Here is a 23,217-nt window from a genome sequence, read left to right as displayed (position 1 = left end):
AATGACTGCCGTCATGTGTTCCTTTCTTAAATGAACATATACAGTATCAATTAAATCCTGAGAGAGTTTTTCTCTGTAGCATTTCCATTAGATGATTCTTTCAGAAAGAACTGATGAGATGATGTAATGCAGGTCCCATCTGCTCGGTGCAGCCTGACAGTGTTTAGCTGTGGTGTCCTACAGCAGGTATGGAGCTGGTGGGAAAGGATGAAAGTCAAACTCTGGTCAGCACCACTGTTACTGCTCTCCTTGACAAAGTCAATGTGAGAGAAAGTCAACAGATTCTTTGGGTTTTTCTTCCAACAATAATGGTCACCACTGTCATCTAATGTGTCTGATCTAAAGCAGGTAACAGGTAGATGGGATTACCTGCTGTGCTGTGCACTTTGATACAGAAGTGGTTTTAGATCTTGTGGTAATCTGATCTCCTCAGTTCATAAGTTCATATCACATTAACGGTTTCGATAGGAACTTTTTTTGGCATTTATGTTTCTAGTAAAACTTTGTTCATCACAATGTGAAAAGAGTCTTAAGAGTCCACCACTGTTAGTTTCATTAGCGATATAAGTTGACACGCGTTCTTCTCATCATATTCTGTTCAAAGTTCCCAAAACAAATACTGTCTTCTGTCTGTTGTCATTACAGTCTGCTGCAGCCAAAGACTGGAACTATCTGCAAAAAACACTAAAGCTGAAAAATGTTATCTTCATGTCAGCTTTTAACAACTCTGTTATGGACATTCTGGCTGATACATGCAGCTGTTTTCAGAACCACAAGCATTCCCTCACCATTATCTGTCTGCTGTTTACTGTTGCTCCGTGCATATCTTTGTTGTCTTGCTGCTGCTGTTTAGCTCTGCATGTTGAATTAGTGCTTGTGTTTGTTGCTCGTGTTCTGTCGTCGTTTGACACGATGCTTGTGTGCTAGACTGTATGTCATTGATGTTATACTTGCTGTGATTGTATGTAAGTAGTGGAGGTGTTGGAAATGTTTGGATGTTTGCTGTCATCTTTTTAACTGACAATTTGACAATGAAATTGACATTTCTCTTTTAGCCCTTACACCCTCCCTTAAGAGGCTTTGGCTTTTGCAAAGCTGCCATTGAAAAATAATATGTGTTTTAAATGACTTGCCTGGATGAATAGAGGATGAAAAAAAAAAAAAAAATTAAAAAATCAGACAGGTCTGTGTCCACAATGAATCTAATAATTAAACACGTTGTTTTGGTAACTGTAATGGGACTATTTTTGCAAACTCTTGGTCATTTATTGTATTTGTGTGTGTGTGTGTGTGTGTGTGTGTGTGTGTGTGTGTGTGTGTGTGTGTGTGTGTGTGTGTCCTCAGTGAAGTGTATCAGTCTCTGCAGTAGCTTCCAGCTGCAGCAGTCAGTTCAGTTTCTGTTCAGTCTGACTGAGGGAGGTTTTTGTACGACGCTTTTTCACTGTGTGAACACATACTGACTGTTGATATAGTGATAACTCTGACAGTAGTAAACTGCTGCATCTTCAGTCTGGACTCCACTGATGGTCAGAGTGAAGTCAGAGTTTGATCCACTGCCTGTAAAACGATCTGGAATCCCTGATTGTCGAGTGCTAGTATAGTAAATGAGCAGTTTAGGAGTTTCTCCATCTCTCTGTTGGTACCAGTGTAGATTGCTCCCAGCACTCTGACTGGTCCTACAGCTGATGGAGACGGAGCCTCCCAGAGCAGAGCTCACTGCTCCAGGCTGAGTCACTGTGACCTGGCCTCTGGACTCTGAGGATACAGAGACAAAAACATAAAGCAGCGTCACGGTTTAGTCGTCTTCATTTCAGAGGGACGGATGTTGATAGAGGAGAGGAGTTTGATTCTCTGGACTTTACCTGTGAAGCAGCAGCAGAGGAGAGTCCAGATGAGGACGGAGATCAAAGTCATGTTTTTGATGAGGAGGATTTCTGTGTCTTCTGTTGTCATGAAGGACAGCTGTCAGTCATCCAGTGTTCAACTCTCAGGACTATAAACTCTCCCAGAGCACTGGAGCATGGTGCTGCTGATGCAAAGTGGCTCTCTATGGAAATGCTCTGACTGACTCCAACAGGGACTTGGATTACTCTGATGATGCTGTTCATCAATGGATCAATCACTTTATCTGATCATTGATTAGGATCTTTCAATAACACTTTGACTTCTTGACAAATCTTCCAAATGTTAGATTTTATTTATTTATTTATTTATTTATTTTTTATTTTTTATTTATTATTTCAGGACAATGCACATTTGATGAACATATACAGAAGTACACTTAAAAAGTGCCAGATTATAGCCCAAAGGCTAATTTCCATCTGTAGTCCAAAAGATGGAGATTTAGGCTTCCCAGGACCAGCTGGAACATATAAAAGAAGTATTTTATTCTCTATACCATACAGCCATTGAACACAGAATGACTGCATCAGAGAACACTTGTTATTTTTTAAGATTTGCTCTCTTGTATTTTTATGAGACTTATTTGCTGCCACCTTCCCATTTGTACTATTTTATATTGTATTTTGCATAATCTGTATGTTTTTAATGGTGTGCTGTGTTATGTGCATTGTATGAACATTTGCTGTACTCTGGGAAAAGCCAAACACACATTTCCACTGAGGTGGACAACAAAATTAATCTAATTTCTTCGGTAATTGAAAATAGATGATATAAACAGACAATATACACTTAATTTCAAATCAATATGAATAAAAAGATTGTATTCTGGAAATCTGCAGCACTGTGTTATTGTCAGTTTTCTTTTTATCTGACAAGATTTTACAAACAGCCTCATTTTGGTGAGTTTGTTTGTGTCAAAGTCAGAGAGCCGTGTCTCTCTACAGTGAGAGGTTTTTGTACGGCGGCTCAATGACTTTGTATCACTGTGGTTGACTTTTGGTGGAGGAACCAGACTGAATGTTGGAAGTAAGTCAAACTTTTAAAAAACTTGATTGTTTCAGGAGCTATTTTTCTTCATTTACTTTCTGCACTCTTAACTTTCCTTTTGTGTGAAATATTAATCCATAATTTTTAAAGAAATATATCACTCTAAGAGGCAAAAGATAGCTTTCGAAAAAGAAAAACAAAAGTTTATCGCAAATAAAATGTAATATTAAGACAGATGATAAATCATTATTTCCAACTTTAATGGTAAAGTAGCATCTTGAGGGCTTGTAGGTTTAGTTCAGTCTGACAAAGTCAGAGAGCCGTGTCTCTCTACAGTGAGAGGTTTTTGTACGGCGGCTCAATGACTTTGTATCACTGTGGTACACGTTCGGTGGAGGAACAAGACTGAATGTTGGAAGTAAGTTTCTGCACAAATACTAAAAACTATATGGTGAATATTGTAAAGTAATGTTTTTTAAAATCTGTTTACAGTCGATAAAATATATATGTATTCATGTTTTTATTTCTCCTCCTTTATCGTGGAGACTAACTCAGAGCAGCTTCACTAAACATTTCTTTACACATTTCTGTCAAACTGAAATTTAAATGACTTGAAGTGTGGAAAAGATAAAACTGAAAAACTGTTCTACAAGATTGATTTTTCATTTTCCACATCAATGATAACTGTTTAAAGCAAATGAAGATTCAGATATTCAAACAATTGAACAGAGCAAAGATAAAGATCGGTATTTGAAAATGTGCAACATCTCTTTACTGTGTCATGTATTGTTTCAAAGTTTGAAAACTATTTGAACAGTTTGGTAATGATGATCAAAATCACATGAAGAACATTTGATGTTGTCAGCTCATTTTCTGGATTTGTTTCTATTCCACTAAATACTTTAAAGTCATGTATAGTTAGGTTGTTGATGATCTTGATTTGGAGGTTTAAAGATTTGTCCAAAAGTTGACATTTTATTTCCAGTGTATAGTTTGATATATATCAGCTCATTGTGTAGATGATTCTCTCTGTGCTGATTTACATGAGAGGCTTCTTAAAGGGAAGTGAAACAATGTGTGAGTGAGTGACTGGTGGAGCAGAAAAACCATCTGACAGAAACTCCTTAAAGGAGAAAACCAACTCTCACACAGTAAAGGTGTCCAAGTGGCTGCTGGTTGATTGACAGCTGTGTGGTCCCTGTCCTCTAATCTGATTGGTGTCTCCTAGGTGATGTCCGTCCCACCCTGACGGTGCTGCCCCCCTCCAGTGAGGAGCTGCTGAAGGGGAAGGCCACGCTCATGTGCCTGGCCAACAAGGGCTTCCCCTCAGACTGGAGTCTGGCCTGGAAGGTGGACGGCAGCAGCAGCAGCAGCAGCAGCTGGGAGGAGAGCAGGAGCCCCGGGGTGCTGGAGAAGGACGGCAAATACAGCTGGAGCAGCACCCTGAGGCTCCCTGCAGACCAGTGGGAGAAGGTGGGCTCTGTGACCTGTGAGGCCACCCAGGGCTCCCAGACTCCACTCTCAGAGACACTGAGGAGAGACCAGTGTTCCCAGTCCTGACCTGACTCACTGGGACTCTGCTACTGGTTTCACTCCGATCTCAGTCTGCGCTCTGCAACTATTTCTGTTTTTAATTTGATATTTTTCAATAGCGATATTTACCAGCTTGTAGCAATCTTTCTATATTATTCCAGTGTTTAAAGACAATAAAGACGTGTTCATCATATCAGTTGTTTTCATGTTTGTTATTATCAAAGTGTCTCTTTACATCTTTTCTTAAGTGTGGTAGTGACTTTTTGAATTCCTGAGGACTAACTGATCTAACAAAAATGTTGTAAGCTCTTTAATGATGACAGAAAAGACAGTTTAGGATTATATAAAACAATGTCTGTATTAATAAACCTTTGGAACAAAACTCATGGTCAGAACACATCATCCAATCATCTCTTATTACTGAAGTGTGTTTAAAGTAATGACTGTTATATTGTAATTGCTTTAAGTGTATCTAAAAAATTGTCAATATTATTAGAAAAAAATACAAAAGTCTGAACAATATTTGCTAAATCTGAAATAAAAAGCACAATATCATCAGCATAGAGAGATATAAAATGACTGATCTTCAGTTCAAACTCTGGAAATATTTACATTGCGTTTCTGCTGAAGATCCACAAAGACAAATAAAGAGACGACAAAGGAAATAATTTAAACATTTCTGATTTACATACTCCAATCATCTTTGGTTTTAATCATAAAATCCATTTGTTCGCTAAAAATTACAAAACACAAAATGATTAAAATATGTCATAGACGTGATTAGTAACTTTACAACATGAAATTAAACTTTGAAATGTATTTCAACTATGAGTATGTTTGAGGTTCTATAAAATATGGTTAGATATGAAATAATCAAATCATATTTACAGTTTTAGTGTTCATGTGTTATCATACTCTACTGGATTAAACCTATCAAATAATTGAAATTATACTTTAACAGAAGTCAGCTTTGATGTGTAGCAGAATGTCAAACCCAAAAACCAAAAAGTAAATTTAGTGTTAAAGTGTTCAAAGTCGATTATTATTAAATAAAAAAATTTGTTCAGTCAAACTTGTGTTTTAGTTTCAGTGCAGCTGTTGAGTCAGATCAGTTCCTCTCCAGCTGAGGAGGTTTTGTACGACGTTGTATCACTGTGTGACTGGATAGCTTTGATATTGCTGACAGTAGTAAACTGCTGCATCTTCAGTCTGAACTCCACTGATGGTCAGAGTGTAGTCAGAGTTTGATCCACTTCCACTAAAATGATCTGAAACTCCAGACTGAAGGGTTGAAGTTGAATAAATCAGGAGTTTAGGAGCTTCTCCAGGTTTCTGAAGGTACCAGCTGAATACAATAGTACTAATATTTGAACTGGCTTTACATCTGATGGAGACAGAGCAACAGACTGAGATCCAGGAGACTGAGTCAGGATGATTTCTCCTGATGAACCTGGAAAACATGAAAAAGAGCAGAAGGGTTATTGAGATAAATCCAGCTTGGAGAAAGAAGATAACCATCCAAACAGTCTAATTCCTTTAAGATGGAGAATAGATGGCAGAAGGTAAATGCTGCTTGTTCCAGTGTTTCTCCATCATAGCAGAACATCATTGAGGTGAACCTGGTTGCATCCTGAAGCAAAGTTTTCAGAAGAGAATTTCACCCTGAACAAGGAGCCCCAGGGAGTCCAGTGTTGTAGTTCTCAATATCAGTCTTGGTATCAAGACCACTCTTTGAAGGTTTCGGTCTCGTCTCAGAATCTGCCGCATTTTTACCCGGTCTTGTCTCGTCTCAGATCTTTGGATCCAATTACATGATCTTCCTCAGCAGACAGAGTTCACCCAGTTCTCATGCAATATTTTAACTTCTAAGCCAACGTGGACAAGAAGTCTCACAAATGCTGAGAGGAATGGGAATTTGAAAATCCACATTTTAATAACATCTGCTGAGGAAAAGTATGATGATATGATTAAAAGATCAACAACAGCTACTGGATGGACGGTGTGAAGAGATTGTTTTACTGTTTCCAAAGTCAAGAAAGAGCATGAGATTATAATGTGATATGAATGGATGGTGTCATCTTGAGTTAAGCCTGGTTCACACGGCAGGATAATTAGGCCGATTTTAGCCCCGATTCACCCCTTCCGACATTCTTAAGGATGCTCCGATTATCGTAAAATAATCTGATCAGATATTCCTGCCGTGTGTGGTGTGTTAAGACTGCTCTCGTCTGCTCGGAAGGATTTCGGGACCGCTCCGATCTCAAATCGGGGATATCCAACATGTTGGATTGTTTTGGCCCGATTTCTCCTCGTGTGTGGTGTCCCCCGGGGACAAACGAGCACGCCTCCTGTGGACTGTGGCGTGTAGCCAATCAGAAAGCGAGGTGACGAGGTGGCGAGGAAAGCACCGGGAAACAAAATCAAAACAGCCGGCGGCATGGCGCACCAGAAAGTCCGGTGGACGTCGGAGATAAATATACCAAGTATAGTCCATGCTCGCGTTGTCTCCACTTCTTTGACAACGTTTTTTTTTCGGTTAAAAACAAACTACAAATTATCGCCACTGCAGCCTCTTCGTCCGCCATGATTGTTTACTCTGAAGTCACGTTTGATCTCGAGGGATTTTGTGAGATTTCCCGTCTGACCTGGGAATGCTCGGGAGTCAGATCGGTTCGTGTGTGATGTGTTGATTTTGCCGTGTGCTGCGCACCACACACTGTACGACCAAAACTGTTAGACCCGTGATTTTTTATCGCCGTGTGTGGGGTCTCTCAGGATTGGAAAATCGGCCGACAATTTTAAAATCGTCCTGTGTGAACCAAGCTTTAGCTGTGTGATTCAGCTGTCTGTGCTCTCTCTGCAGGTGATGGTTAGAGCAACTGGGAACAGCTGAGGATGTTCCAGTAGCAGGAGGTTATTTAAGTCTGGATGCAGTGCAGCCCTCTCTCTGGCTGACTCTCCACTCTGCTGCAGCTTTGCTCCTCTCCCGTCTGCTTTAGTTCTCTACTCTGCTCCTATCAACCTTTACAACATGTCTATATTGTCCACTCACACCCATCACACAATACTAACTTCACTGATATCCACATCACATCATTGAATTACTAAAGTTAACCCTACAAGTCCCTGCTTAAAAGCAGTACACCACCATTAAAAACAATCCACGTTTGGGACAATGATGGCATTGATCCATTAAAAGGATGTTTTTACTGCACTAACTTGGACCTCTTCCATAGCTTGGACTTAGAAGAAGCAACAGACACTATTACTAATTATGTAACATTTTGTATAGATAACGTGTTAACTCAGAAGTCTATAACTTTGTATCCAAACAATAAATCTTATATTTCCAGGGAAATTAAAGAGTGTGTAGTCCGTAGAAAAATAGCATTTAAAAATGGGGATATTGTGGCCACGAGGAATATCCCAAAAAAAAAAAACTAAACAGCAAATTAGGAAAGGCAAGGAGGAAGGAGAAGGAGAAATTTTAAACCCACTGCTCCACTATGAATATGAAAAAAATGTGGGATTCCATGAAATTTATGACAAACCTGGCCCCGGCTAAAAAATGTCTTAGTGTTCTTAATGAGGGGGAAAAAGCTGATGAATTAAATAACTTTTATGCAAGGTTTTGATTAGCTGAGTTCTAGTAGGATAAAATAGAGGCTCTAGACTCATTACCTGCACTGAATCCCCCAAAAATCACTATTGACCAGCATGTTGTACAGAGTCTTTTCTCACCCACCTGCCCTAGGAAGGCTGCTGGACCAGACGGCATTTCTGGGTCTCTGCTGAAATGATGCAGCGTAGAGCTGGCAGAGGCCTTGTGTCCTATTTACCAAAAGTCTCTGGACTCACATGTTGTTCCTTCCACTTGGAAAAGCTCTATTATTATTCCTGTTCCTAAAAAGGTATGCTGTAAGGATTATAATGAATACCGCCCAGTTGTTTTGAGAAAATCATTATCAACTTATTGGAAACAGATGTCATTTGCTCATTAGATCCTTTTCAGTTTGCATTTAGGGGCAAAAGAGGTACAGATGATGCAGTCACTGCCATGGTACATTTGATATCTAAACATTTAGAGGACTCTACCTCATATGAACGTGTTTTATTTGTAGATTTCAGTTCAGCATTTAATACGGTACAGCAACACCTATTCATTAAAAAGCTGAATGACCTTAATGTCCATCCCTCATTATTAGGTGGTACCACTGGTTTCTAACGAATGGTAAACAGCAGGTCAGTGTTAATGGTACTCTCTCAGAGTGGAGAACTTTAAGCACCGGAGCCCCCCGGGGTTGCGTCAGTTCACCTGTCCTTTTTACCCTTTACACAGATGAGTATAGAAGCTAGAATCCCAACAACTATATCATTACATCTTCTGCTGATACTGACATCCTAGCTTTAATAAAAAAGGACAGTGATCTATCTAACTACCTTTCAGAGATTCAGAGGTTTGTAAAATGGTGTGATGACAAACACCTTTTTCTGAATGTTATAAAACTGAGGAGATGTTGGAAATAGATGGAAGAATGAATTTGTCCCTGAGTCAATAAAGCTTTTAAATAGCAGATAAACTAATGTCTAGGTCAAGAAGGACTGGGAGGATCTCTTTGGTTTTACTACAATTAAATGATTTACTTAAAGGGATTAGTGTTTTAGGAACCTTGCTGTGTTGTTTGTTCAATAACATCTATGGATGTTTTTCACACACATTGTGGAACAAAACATTATCTTATAGTCTTACTGTGTGTGTGTGTGTGTGTGTGTGTGTGTGTGTGTGTGTGTGTGTGTGTGTCCTCAGTGAAGTGTATCAGTCTCTGCAGTAGCTTCCAGCTGCAGCAGTCAGTTCAGTTTCTGTTCAGTCTGACTGAGGGAGGTTTTTGTACGACGCTTTTTCACTGTGTGAACACATGCTGACTGTTGATAACATGAAAACTCTGACAGTAGTAAACTGCTGCATCTTCAGTCTGGACTCCACTGATGGTCAGAGTGAAGTCAGAGTTTGATCCACTGCCTGTAAAACGATCTGGAATCCCTGATTGTCGATTGCTAGTAATATAAATGAGCAGTTTAGGAGTTTCTCCATCTCTCTGTTGGTACCAGTGTAGATAGCTCCCACTATAAACATCCTGACTGGTCCTACAGCTGATGGAGACGGAGCCTCCCAGAGCAGAGCTCACTGCTCCAGGCTGAGTCACTGTGACCTGGCCTCTGGACTCTGAGGATACAGAGACAAAAACATAAAGCAGCGTCACGGTTTAGTCGTCTTCATTTCAGAGGGACGGATGTTGATAGAGGAGAGGAGTTTGATTCTCTGGACTTTACCTGTGAAGCAGCAGCAGAGGAGAGTCCAGATGAGGACGGAGATCAAAGTCATGTTTTTGATGAGGAGGATTTCTGTGTCTTCTGTTGTCATGAAGGACAGCTGTCAGTCATCCAGTGTTCAACTCTCAGGACTATAAACTCTCCCAGAGCACTGGAGCATGGTGCTGCTGATGCAAAGTGGCTCTCTATGGAAATGCTCTGACTGACTCCAACAGGGACTTGGATTACTCTGATGATGCTGTTCATCAATTGATCAATCACTTTATCAGAGTATTGATTAGGAATGTGTCACTGCTCATTCGTATGAGTCTTTGGTTTGAGTCCATAAACTATTTTAGGGGTACCAAATATATTAATCACAAGTGTTACCATCCACCTACCCTCCATAGGTTTGCTTCTACAACAGACTAACGATACTCATACAACAATAAACACAAGATCACTCATTCAGTGTTAACTCACATTTTGTTTATTGATGTACATGAATAATATCCACTCTTTGAGGATAAAGGAGCGTTTAAAAAAGTACAAATATATTGGTCAAAACTAGGGGGGCCAGAGGGGGGTCGAGGCTTAATATTAAGGGGACACTGGCCACCCCCCTCCCAGAACCACTGATTCACTACAACACAAATCAATCAAATCACTGTAGGACAGATTTAACTAAAAAATATTATTTTTCATTCATCATCTACAATAAACATGTTTTTGACAATTATTTACATTTGGGCAAAATTTATTGGGGAATTTTTCTACAGAAATATTTCAAGTTTTTTATAGAGAAATCTATATTGTTAGTAGATGTTTAACATTTCAAGTAAAGATTAAATACATTTTCCTAGATTGTGAAACAAATTTTAAACATTTTGACCAGTTATGACATAAACTGGGTAAACTGTGAATGTGTTTTGGTGAGTTTGTTTGTGTCAAAGTCAGAGAGCCGTGTCTCTCTACAGTGAGAGGTTTTTGTACGGCGGCTCAATGACTTTGTATCACTGTGGTTGACTTTTGGTGGAGGAACCAGACTGAATGTTGGAAGTAAGTCAAACTTTCAAACAACTTGATTGTTTCAGGAGCTATTTTTCTTCCTTTACTTTCTGAGCTCTTAACTTTCCATATTTGTTAAAGATGAATCCATACGGTTTACAGAAATATTTTGCACTAAGAGACAAAGGTTTGCTGTTGAAATAGAAAATTCAAAAATTCATTGTAAAGAAAATGAAATATTGAGTCAGAGGATAAATCATTATTACCAGCTTTAATGGTAAAGTAGCATCTTGAGGGCTTGTAGGTTTAGTTCAGTCTGACAAAGTCAGAGAGCCGTGTCTCTCTACAGTGAGAGGTTTTTGTACGGCGGCTCAATGACTTTGTATCACTGTGGTGGACTTTTGGTGGAGGAACCAGACTGAATGTTGGAAGTAAGTTTCTGCACAAATCCAAAAAACGATATTGTAAATATTGTAAAGTAATGTTTTTTAAAATCTGTTTACAGTCGATAAAATATATATGTATTCACGTTTTTATTTCTCCTCCTTTATCGTGGAGACTAACTCAGAGCAGCTTCACTAAACATTTCTTTACACATTTCTGTCAAACTGAAATTTAAATGACTTGAAGTGTGGAAAAGATAAAACTGAAAAACTGTTCTACAAGATTAATTTTTAATTTTCCACATCAATGATAACTGTTTAAAGCAAATGAATATTTAAATATTCAAACAACTGAACAGAGCAAAGATAAAGATCGGTATTTGAAAATGTGCAACATCTCTTTACTGTGTCATGTATTGTTTCAAAGTTTGAAAACTATTTGAACAGTTTGGTAATGATGATCAAAATCACATGAAGAACATTTGATGTTGTCAGCTCATTTTCTGGATTTGTTTCTATTCCACTAAATACTTTAAAGTCATGTATAGTTAGGTTGTTGATGATCTTGATTTGGAGGTTTAAAGATTTGTCCAAAAGTTGACATTTTATTTCCAGTGTATAGTTTGATATATATCAGCTCATTGTGTAGATGATTCTCTCTGTGCTGATTTACATGAGAGGTTTCTTAAAGGGAAGTGAAACAATGTGTGAGTGAGTGACTGGTGGAGCAGAAAAACCATCTGACAGAAACTCCTTAAAGGAGAAAACTAACTCTCACACAGTAAAGGTGTCCAAGTGTCTGCTGGTTGATTGACAGCTGTGTGGTCCCTGTCCTCTAATCTGATTGGTGTCTCCTAGGTGATGTCCGTCCCACCCTGACGGTGCTGCCCCCCTCCAGTAAGGAGCTGCTGAAGGGGAAGGCCACGCTCATGTGCCTGGCCAACAAGGGCTTCCCCTCAGACTGGAGTCTGGCCTGGAAGGTGGACGGCAGCAGCAGCAGCAGCAGCAGCAGCTGGGAGGAGAGCAGGAGCCCCGGGGTGCTGGAGAAGGACGGCAAATACAGCTGGAGCAGCACCCTGAGGCTCCCTGCAGACCAGTGGGAGAAGGTGGGCTCTGTGACCTGTGAGGCCACCCAGGGCTCCCAGACTCCACTCTCAGAGACACTGAGGAGAGACCAGTGTTCCCAGTCCTGACCTGACTCACTGGGACTCTGCTACTGGTTTCACTCTGATACTGATCTCAGTCTGTAACTCTCTCTCTGTTTATCTCTTTCCCTCACTCACTGTCTAATTACATGTTTCATTGATAAAGTGCGTTGCATGTTTTAATTTTGATTATTTTAACACAATAAAGTACTTTTCATCAAATCAGTTGTTTCCATGTCTGTTATTCTAAAAGAAACAGATATCTCTGTCTTAATAGTTCCATACATCTAGAAATGTTAAATTCAACTGAGTTTAATGTAAAACTGCCTGGAAATATCTCGAGAAAGAAACTATAAGGTAATATAATAGCATGTTTAATATATTTTGAAAACACAAAACTAATCAGATAATCATTAATGTGACCCAGAGAAGATAGAAGTAAATCCATCATTTATTCCAAATTCTTTAAAGCTGATGTGACTTCAGAAACTTTTTCATTGGAGTCATTTTAAATTTGGTTTTGTAGGAAAGCTGATTATTTCAATATTTAGGAATATATATTTATAATATATAGGAATTCAGAGATACTATGTATCTCATAAATGAAGTGTTTACTATGTTGAATTGTTTTTAGATGTGTCTATAGACTACTATAACTCTCATGTTGAAAGCTTTTTAGAAATGTCCAGAAAGTATAAAGAATCTTAGTAAACTAAGTTTGAGAAGAATTTATTGCAATTCATTTGTGAAGTATGAAATGATCAGCATCTTATATCGGAGTTTGTCTCAGGGTCAGATCATTAGGTTTTTAATAATCTATGTGAAGATTTTGGAAAACAAATACTTGTAGTGTTTTACTCTGTACTGAACTGTGCTGTATCATAGTTGTCAAGATTATCTAATTAACTACAACAACAGAATGTCTGAGTGATGAATTGCATAGTGTCATTGATATTTGAGTTTAATAAAAAGCATCAAGTAGACTTCATAATTTATAACAAGATGAAATAAATAAATTATTTGACGGAGCTCCTTCTGAACTGCTGCATTTGATGCTTTTTTTCTATCCTCTCTATCTCTTTTAATTTGTCTATCTTTTTTACTTTCATATTTTGGATGTTGTGTGTCCTTACTGGTGTGTGTCTGTCAGTGTGCATGGGTCTGTGTTGTCTGTCCCCATTTTGGACTTGTACTGGGTTGGTTTGTGGGTGTATAGGGGACTTGAGGGGAAGTGACATATCAGTTCCACCATGCTGTGTTCACTTTGTTCAATATGTGGTGTCACGTTTTGTTAAAATTTAAAAATTCAATTAAAAAAAGTTGGAAAAAATAATAATAAAAAAAGACAATATCAAATTTCTGGCATTTTCAAAGCAACATAAAAAGTACAAATTAAGCATTTATTAGCTATTTTTACCTAAATCTAAATTGATTTATTATTTGATTTGATACTTAGACTATGTTGTTAAAAGAGCTGAAATTATACAGTTGTGATTCTGACATTGAGCAAATTTATATTAACCCACAAACTGCACAAAAATAGTCCCAAAACTATATTTAACAGAAATATACAAAATGTGTTCATGCTGAAAGTGTTATTGTGGTCTAACTTATAAATGTATGTTAATTAATCATGTAGTGGTGTAGTTTCTGTGCAGCTGTTGAGTCAGATCAGTTCCTCTCCAGCTGAGGAGGTTTTTGTACGACGTTGTATCACTGTGTGAACAGCCAACTGTTACACTGCTGACAATAATAATCTCCTGCATCTTCAGTCTGAACTCCACTGATGGTCAGAGTGAAGTCAGTTCCAGATCCACTTCCACTGAAACGGTCGGAAACTCCAGACTGACGAGTTGTAGCATAATAAATCAAAAGTTTAGGAGATTCTCCAGGTTTCTGAAGGTACCAGTTTAGGCAAGTACCAGCACTTGAACTGGCTTTACATCTGATAGAGACAGACTGTCCTGGAGCAACAGACTGAGATCCAGGAGACTGAGTCAGGATGATTTCTCCTGATGAACCTGGAAAACATGAAAAAGAGCAGAAGGGTTATTGAGACAAATCCAGCTTGGAGAAAGATGATCAACATCCAAACAGAAGAGTCTCATTTCTTTAACATGGAGAAGAGATGGAAGAAGGTAAATGCTGCTTGTTCCAGTGTTTCTCCATCATAGCAGAACATCATTGAGGTGAACCTGGTTGCATCCTGAAGCAAAGTTTTCAGAAGAGAGTCTCACCCTGAACAAGGAGCCCCAGGGTGGCCAGCAGTAGAATCAGTGACATCATCATCATGCTGCTGGCGTGTCAGTGTCTCTGAAAGTCCTGGACAGTCACTGATCAACACTGGCCTCTTAACGGCTGGGAGCAGAGAGGCAGGACACATATGCAAACACACAGAGTCAGTGAACTGTAGCTGTCCTCAACATGTCATGCTGTTTCCCCTTTTACTTTGACTAATTAAATGTTTCACTACATAATGGGCTACGGATGAATGGTCAAATCTTGTCATAAAAACTTAATTTAGTTTCCACCAAGCAAGTACAGAAAGTCAATTCTGTTTGTGGGTATTTTTACATCTAGAGTTAGTTTTTTACTACAGGTGGTTAACGAGGTACCAGATATCTATTCAATGCACTCCTGAGTGTGGGATGACAGGATTCATAGCAGGAAATATGTTGTGATAATGTTTATTCATTCTGTAGATAATCATTTAGTGGATGATTGAGACAATGGATTCTGTTTTACTTTATTTCTTTTAGCCAGGGAATCTACTTTAATTTAAATATTTAATTTAAGTTTGGTAAAAAGGTGAACTCCAAAGTCTATAATTGATACTTTTTAAAAATTGAAAAGGGGAGAACAGACAGACAGAAGAGTTGCTTTAATGACTGATCACATGATGGACATAAAGAAGAGAACATGTTTTGTCATGTATAATTGAGAAATCATCGGCGTACAGGCTGTTTGATGGTGGTGTCACTGAAAAGATGCTTGAAATGCATTTCCTATTAATTATTAAATTTCAGTTAATACAGTTTTCCTATGATTCTGTTGACCTTGTTGACTTTTGACTTATTCATTGTTAAACTTTGGCCCACTATGCCTCGAGCTAAGATGAGGATGATCATTTCTACATTTCTTTCATCTATTTAGACTGTTGTTACTCCATTTCTACTTGTCTTTCACGTCCATGAACCACTAACAACAGGTCCAGAGGGTTGTTCAGAGGCTTTTTACCAGGTCCTTGAAGAGATCGCATATCACATCTGTCTCAATTTTTAGTAAATTAAGAATCAATTTCAAGATACCTGTTATCAGTTTTAGAGCCCTACATGGTCAGGCACCCTCCAATATCAAAGAGAATATACAGGTCTATATAAAGAGGAGGTCCTAAAAGTCTCGATCAGGGTTTTTTTTTTATTTTCTCACTACAGACTTATAAGTGAAGTTGACTGTGGCTCTGAAGTCAGGAGTTTTGATCTTTGGGAGTCTCTCCAGTTGGACTTAAGTGAACACTGTGAAAACCTTTGATAGGGAAGAAACAGTTTAGTGTGGCTTTTGTAGATTAGTATTTTTTAATTGTGTATTGCTTTTATGTTTTATTGAAAAGCTTATTTGAAGTGTTTTATAAGAATCTTCCCTTACTTCCAAAATGAAAGCGCTACTTTTAGTGGCGATGAAGGAAATTCATGGTTAAAAAGAAGTGTCTGTGTGTGTGTGTGTGTGTGTGTGTGTGTGTGTGTGTGTGTGTGTGTGTGTGTGTGTGTCCTCAGTGAAGTGTATCAGTCTCTGCAGTAGCTTCCAGCTGCAGCAGTCAGTTCAGTTTCTGTTCAGTCTGACTGAGGGAGGTTTTTGTACGACGCTTTTTCACTGTGTGAACACATACTGACTGTTGATTTCATGATAACTCTGACAGTAGTAAACTGCTGCATCTTCAGTCTGGACTCCACTGATGGTTAGAGTGAAGTCAGAGTCTGATCCACTGCCTGTAAAACGAGCTGGAATCCCTGATTCTAACTCAGTAGCAGCATAAATGAGCAGTTTAGGAGTTTCTCCATCTCTCTGTTGGTACCAGGCTAAAAACTGGTAGCTGCTCACACTATAAACAGCCTGACTGGTCCTACAGCTGATGGAGACGGAGCCTCCCAGAGCAGAGCTCACTGCTCCAGGCTGAGTCACTGTGACCTGGCCTCTGGACTCTGAGGATACAGAGACAAAAACATAAAGCAGCGTCACGGTTTAGTCGTCTTCATTTCAGAGGGACGGATGTTGATAGAGGAGAGGAGTTTGATTCTCTGGACTTTACCTGTGAAGCAGCAGCAGAGGAGAGTCCAGATGAGGACGGAGATCAAAGTCATGTTTTTGATGAGGAGGATTTCTGTGTCTTCTGTTGTCATGAAGGACAGCTGTCAGTCATCCAGTGTTCAACTCTCAGGACTATAAACTCTCCCAGAGCACTGGAGCATGGTGCTGCTGATGCAAAGTGGCTCTCTATGGAAATGCTCTGACTGACTCCAACAGGGACTTGTTAAAGATAATTGTATTTCACGTAAAATGATTAATGTGGTAATATGCAAAAGAAAGGTTAAGGCCAGAAATGTTTGACATTGACAAACATATTTAACACATTTAAGGGGGTGCAGGTTTAAATGCATTTCATTATTTTTCATGAAAAAGTTTCAGTGCTTTGTAAAGACAGTAGAGCCACTCCTTAGCTGGGATGTCAAATGTCAAAAAAGAACTTGGTTTTGAAAATGATGTTGATTTTTCTTTTTTTTTTTTAAATCTTAGCCATACAGATATAAATAGAAATAATTCAGTTTCCCCAGCATGCATTTATGTCCTAGAACATAATGATGTGATTGTTATAATCCATATTGTAAGTTTAGTAACATTAGTTTAGTGGATTCCAACAAGGGTGAAATATTAAGTCACTCAGTAAAGGTTGAGAAAAAAAATGTAAATGACAAATCACCAACAGACCCAGATTTTAAAAGGTAAGAGACAGAGGGAGAGAAGCCCAGATCATCCTCCAGTCTGTTCCACTAAAACACATCTGTCCAGATGTGGTAATCTACAAGAGAATCAACCCACTGGTTTCTATTCAACATGTGTATCAGTGATGCTGGGATTGAAACAGACTTTGTTTTACTTGTTGATCAGAGATCTGTGCACGGTGCTCAGGAGGGATCTGATGAGCTGTCTGATCATTTACAAATGTTAAGGAGGGGATTTCTAGATTTCATATATTCGGGGAAGTCCCTCACTGTGATTATGTGCCTGCATTACAAAGTGTGCAATAGACTTTTCTGTACATTTAAGAGGGAAGTGATAGGAGCCAGAAAACATGCTTTAATTCCTGATAGGATTATGGTCTACAAGAGGGGCAACTAATTGTATTATATTGTTAAATCAAATGTAATCTCCATACAAACAGATTGTATTGTGGTGGACTCTGAACATATAGCAGTGTAAATAAGTATTGAACGCGTCAACATTTTTCTCCGTAAAGATATTTCTCGTGGGCCTATCGGCATGACATTTTCACCAGATGCCAGTAACAACCCAAGTATTCCAATCATACAAAGACATAAAAAAAAGTCCATAAATTAAGTAGTGTGTAATAAAGTGAAATGACAGGGAAAAAGTATTGAGCACACTTGCTGAAATGTATTTAATACTTAGTAGAAAAGCCTTTGTTGGTGATGACAGCTTCAAGACGCCTCCTGTAAGAAGAAACTAGTTGCAAACATTGCTCAGTTGTGATTTTTGCCCATTCTTCCACACAAACTGTCTTCAAATCTTGAAGGTTCCTGGGGCATCTTCTATGAATTCTGATCTTCAGTTCTTTCCAGAGGTTTTCAATTGGATTCAAGTCGGGTGATTGACTGGGCCATTCTAACAGCGTGATTTTCTTTCTCTGAAACCAATTGAGAGTTTCTTTGGCTGTGTGTTTGGGATCATTGTCTTGCTGAAATGTACACCCTCGTTTCATCTTCAGCATCCTGGTGGATGGCAGCAGATTCTTATCAAGAATGTCACGGTACATTTCTCCATTCATCCTTCTTTCAATTATATGAAGTCTGCCAGTGCCAGATGCTGAAAAACAGCCCCACACCATGATGCTCCCACCTCCAAACGTCACTGTTGGTATGGTGTTTTTAGGGTGATGTGCATTGCCATTTCTCCTCCAAACATGGTGTATGCTGTGACAGCCAAATAGTTCAATTTTGGTCTCATCTGACCAGATTAGGTTCTCCAAGTATGTCATTGGCTTGTCCAGATGTTGTGCAGCAAAATCTAAGCGAGATTCCACATGCCTTTTCTTGAGCAGTGGTGTGTTGCGTGGTGTGTGTGCATAGAGGCCATGGCGGTTGAGTGCATTACTAATTCTTTTCTTTGAAACAACTGTACCTGCTTCTTCCAGGTCTTTCTGAAGATCTCCGCGAGTGGTCCATGGTTCTTCGGCAACTCTTCTAAGAGTTTTCTACGGACTCCTCTGTCAGAAATCTTGCGAGGAGCACCTGCTCGTGGCCGGTTAATGGTGAAATTATGTTCTTTCCACTTTCGGGTAATGGCCTCAACAGTGTTCACTGGAACTTTCAGAAGTTTAGATATTCGTCTGTAACCAATGCCATCCGTATGTTTTTCTACAATAAGCTTGTGAAGGTCTTGGGACAGCTCTTTGCTTTTACCCATCATGAAGTGCTTCTTGAGTGACACCTTGGTAATGAGAAACCTTTTTATAGGCCATCAGTTAGGACTAATCCAGCTGATATTAATTTGCACTAATAGGGGGCAGGATTGCTTCCGAAATACTGACAGATTTCAGCTGGTTTATTGGCTTCCCATGCCCTCTTACACCCCTTTTCTTCATGTGTTCAATATTTATTCCCATTATCATTCCACTTTATTACACATAACTTTTGTCATGGACATACATGTTTTGATTTCTTTTTCTAACTGGGAAAAATTGTTGACGCGTTCAATACTTATTTTCCTCGCTGTATGCTTGATACTGATGCTGACGATGTATTAATCCATTCAGCTGAGGGATCAGTGAGAAATATAAAGTAGTAAAGGACATCAACGTCTTGTACATTGTTTAAGGAAAACAATTTAAGTTAATGTATTTTCAAAGATGAAATGTGTAGTATGTCATATTTTATTGTGTGTGTGTGTGTGTGTGTGTGTGTGTGTGTGTGTGTGTGTGTGTGTGTGTCCTCAGTGAAGTGTATCAGTCTCTGCAGTAGCTTCCAGCTGCAGCAGTCAGTTCAGTTTCTGTTCAGTCTGACTGAGGGAGGTTTTTGTACGACGCTTTTTCACTGTGTTAACACACCCTGACCGTCATGGTTTAGTCAGCTTCACGGTTTACACAAGTTGTTTAATTACTAAAACCTATTAAACTGCATAGTCTTCATCACACAGCCAATGTGCATTTGTGTTCTCATTTGAGATCCATACACACAACTACTGTTGTGAAATGTAGAAATTAAAATGCTAAATGAGAGATTCTACCAACAAGGATATTTCCACTTGTTTTATTGATGTAAAATCTTTTTTTCAGGGTTGACAGAGAATGAGAGAACACTTGTTTGAGTATGTCGACATTTCAGTAATCAGCCCAAATGCAAAACATCTGTTTCCCTCAAACAAGCCCTGACAAACATGAACAGTGTGTGACACAGAGGAACAAGTCATTACAAACACCTGTAATAAACATTTTGGATTTAAACACAAAACGAAAAGTTCCTCGAGATCAATAACCTTCAACATTGTTTTACTTTTTTCTCCAGATTGTCTCTTTTATGCAGCATAACATATTCAGCTCCTTGAAATCTAAAGAGAAGAGAGAGGATGAGAATATTCATTAAAATGACTTAAAACAGGTTAATAAAAATCATGTTGCCATCTCATTTATAAACGTGGCGTACGCACAACAAGGGGCTGAAAATGTGCGTACGCCTCTTCCCACGCAAAGGTTGTGATTTATAAAAAACTTGACGGGAGAATGTGCGGTCCTCCACGCAAACTCTGACCCATGCGTACGCACATATTGGAGACAAAATAGGAATTGGTGACGCAGATGGTGAGGTGGTGAACTGAAGTCAGACTGCAGAAAGTAAATGTGAATAACTATAAAAGTAAAAAAAATAAAGTATTGATGCCTCACGCACATTTTTTCACTCCATATCATCCACGTTATCATAAAGAATAAATCCAGCAGTGTTATTTGTGCTTGTACTGAGTGATACTTGTTCCATAATCACCATGTAAAATACAACTCAAATCTTAAATAAAAGATTTTTCTTAATGCTTAATCGGCGGCGTCTCGCCGTCACATTGTCCACTACGGAGCATTATCGGTCCAAACTTTAATATTGTTCGTGACAAAACCTGCATGAAGAAAAGTGTGTTTGCCTATTAGACTTTCTTTCGCCTTCAAATTGTATCTCGGGGGGTAGGGGGGGGGGTACCACTAGTTAATGCTGTGATTTTGGCAAGGTGTTAACAATGACAATATGTTGTAAATATAAAAATACTGCGGTGACCCCCCCCCCCGTGCGTAATGCTGCATGATGGCACTGCTGACCCTGCAGGAGGACTACGGTGATGGAAGAATCAGGAGAGAAAGAGACTTCAGGGACCATGATGATGACTGGCTAATATGCTGATTTAGATTCCCTAAAGCTGAGCTCTTGGATCTATGTACTGAACTGGGTCCAGTAGAGAGGACAACGCGCTGGAACCGTGCCATCCCGGTCCAAATACAGGTCCTCTCCACTCTGGGGGCCACCGGCCACCATCAAGAAATATATAAAAAATATATATGAAAATATACATATACACATCTGTCATTTTAAGGATTTGTGTACAAGTGGTCCTGCCAGTGTTTTCTGAGTTTAGATGACATAACTCATATCTCAGTAAGATTTATGGTGATGGTTTCATTAATAAACTCCAGGATTACATCAGAACTCTTTGAGGCTGACCTGACAGTTTCTCTGTTTAACATTATTATCTGAATTCAGGTATGAACATGGTGTGAATGGGTGGATGAAAGGGGGACATTTTTATGAAATTTAAAAATGTAGTCTTTGTTACGCAATACAGTTGTTAGAATGCATGAATATCATCACCTGAGATTTAAATGAAAATGGTTTTAGAGTTTGAAATGAATACCTCAATAATAATAAAAACAAAAAATGTATGAAAATAACAAAAGTCTACATGAAGGTGCATTGAATGTACATCAAATACTAAACCTTAAATCAAATGTATGAAACTTAATATAAACTGATGGAAACAGTCTTACTGTAATACATTATTTTTACTGTTTCACTGAAAGGAGTCTTAGCTTGTTGGACAACTCTTGATGTGTTTCAATAAAATATAACTTTAAACCCTTTAATTAGTTTAATTCTAATTATTATAGTTATGTTTTGATTTAGAATGATTTCATTCAATTTAACATTTAAGATAATTCTTAAATACTCAATTGTTGTAAAAATAATTTGTCAAAAGACTGAGAAAAGATATGTCATTATCTGAATAATGGTATTAACCTGTCTCATTAATTGAGGATTAATTTAATTTACTCAACGCTCATTGGACCTGACTTTGAGGGCACTGTTTAAAAACCTGCCAGAACAAACATATCAATAAAATTACTCACTTTTGGAAATTCTATATGTGCATGATTGTGTTACACTTTTCTTGTTCTTGTATTTGTTATGCTGTATTAATATGTATGTCTAGTGTTGTTGTTTCTGTGCAGCTGTTGAGTCAGATCAGTTCCTCTCCAGCTGAGGAGGTTTTTGTACGACGTTGTATCACTGTGTGAACGGGAAGCTGTAACCACTCTGTGAACAATAATAATCTCCTGCATCTTCAGTCTGAACTCCACTGATGGTCAGAGTGAAGTCAGTTCCAGATCCACTTCCACTGAAACGGTCGGAAACTCCAGACTGACGAGTTGTAGCTGTATAAATCAGAAGTTTAGGAGATTCTCCAGGTTTCTGAAGGTACCAGTGAAGGTAGTTACTAATTCCTGAACTGGCTTTACATCTGATAGAGACAGACTGTCCTGGAGCAACAGACTGAGATCCAGGAGACTGAGTCAGGATGATTTCTCCTGATGAACCTGGAAAACATGAAAACGAGCAGAAGGATTATTGAGACAAATCCAGCTTGGAGAAAGATGATCAACATCCAAACAGAAGAGTCTCATTTCTTTAACATGGAGAAGAGATGGAAGAAGGTAAATGCTGCTTGTTCCAGTGTTTCTCCATCATAGCAGAACATCATTGAGGTGAACCTGGTTGCATCCTGAAGCAAAGTTTTCAGAAGAGAGTCTCACCCTGAACAAGGAGCCCCAGGGTGGCCAGCAGTAGAATCAGTGACATCATCATCATGCTGCCGGCGTGTCAGTGTCTCTGAAAGTCCTGGACAGTCACTGATCAACACTGGCCTCTTAACGGCTGGGAGCAGAGAGGCAGGACACATATGCAAACACACAGAGTCAGTGAACTGTAGCTGTCCTCAACATGTCATGCTGTTTCCCCTTTTACTTTGACTAATTAAATGTTTCACTACATAATGGGCTACGGATGAATGGTCAAATCTTGTCATAAAAACTTCATTTAGATTCCACCAAGCAAGTACAGAAAGTTGATTCTGTTTTTGGGTATTTTTACATCTAGAGTTAGTTTTTTACTACAGGTGGTTAACGAGGTACCAGATATCTATTCAATGCACTCCTGAGTGTGGGATGACAGGATTCATAGCAGGAAATAGGTTGTGATAATGTTTATTCATTCTGTAGATAATCATTTAGTGGATGATTGAGACAATGGATTCTGTTTTACTTTATTTCTTTTAGCCAGGGAATCTACTTTAATTTAAATACTTAATTTAAGTTTGGTAAAAAGGTGAACTCCAAATTCTAT

General features: G+C 38.7%; 1 long non-coding RNA gene and 6 gene segments (V, D, J or C); 3 read left to right on the top strand and 4 right to left on the bottom strand.

Moving 5' to 3' along the window:
* Nucleotides 1-1,438: 1,438 nt before the first annotated feature.
* Nucleotides 1,439-9,810, bottom strand: LOC116055660. The segment is given in 3 exon segments: nucleotides 1,439-1,643; nucleotides 9,529-9,646; nucleotides 9,754-9,810. Coding segments are annotated over 3 exon segments (375 nt in total).
* LOC116055684 lies at nucleotides 3,237-12,490 on the top strand. The segment is given in 3 exon segments: nucleotides 3,237-3,307; nucleotides 4,118-4,475; nucleotides 12,343-12,490. A coding segment is annotated over 1 exon segment (261 nt).
* LOC116055686 lies at nucleotides 10,235-12,319 on the top strand. The segment is given in 3 exon segments: nucleotides 10,235-10,278; nucleotides 10,721-10,791; nucleotides 11,982-12,319. Coding segments are annotated over 3 exon segments (450 nt in total).
* A 1,358-nt stretch (nucleotides 12,491-13,848) lies between the features above and the next one.
* LOC116055670 lies at nucleotides 13,849-14,603 on the bottom strand. The segment is given in 2 exon segments: nucleotides 13,849-14,289; nucleotides 14,506-14,603. Coding segments are annotated over 2 exon segments (363 nt in total).
* On the top strand, nucleotides 14,076-22,400 carry LOC116055689. The gene is made up of 2 exons (XR_004106379.1): nucleotides 14,076-14,160; nucleotides 22,284-22,400. It is a non-coding gene; the product is annotated as an uncharacterized LOC116055689 (long non-coding RNA).
* On the bottom strand, nucleotides 15,689-16,667 carry LOC118493324. The segment is given in 2 exon segments: nucleotides 15,689-16,467; nucleotides 16,575-16,667. Coding segments are annotated over 2 exon segments (423 nt in total).
* LOC116055668 lies at nucleotides 22,087-22,742 on the bottom strand. The segment is given in 2 exon segments: nucleotides 22,087-22,412; nucleotides 22,629-22,742. Coding segments are annotated over 2 exon segments (366 nt in total).
* Nucleotides 22,743-23,217: the final 475 nt, after the last annotated feature.

Source organism: Sander lucioperca, chromosome 16, assembly GCF_008315115.2.
Source record: "Sander lucioperca isolate FBNREF2018 chromosome 16, SLUC_FBN_1.2, whole genome shotgun sequence".
Lineage (NCBI taxonomy): Eukaryota > Metazoa > Chordata > Actinopteri > Perciformes > Percidae > Sander > Sander lucioperca.
Note: the sequence above shows the minus strand (reverse complement) of the source record. Positions and strands in the feature narration are given on the sequence as shown.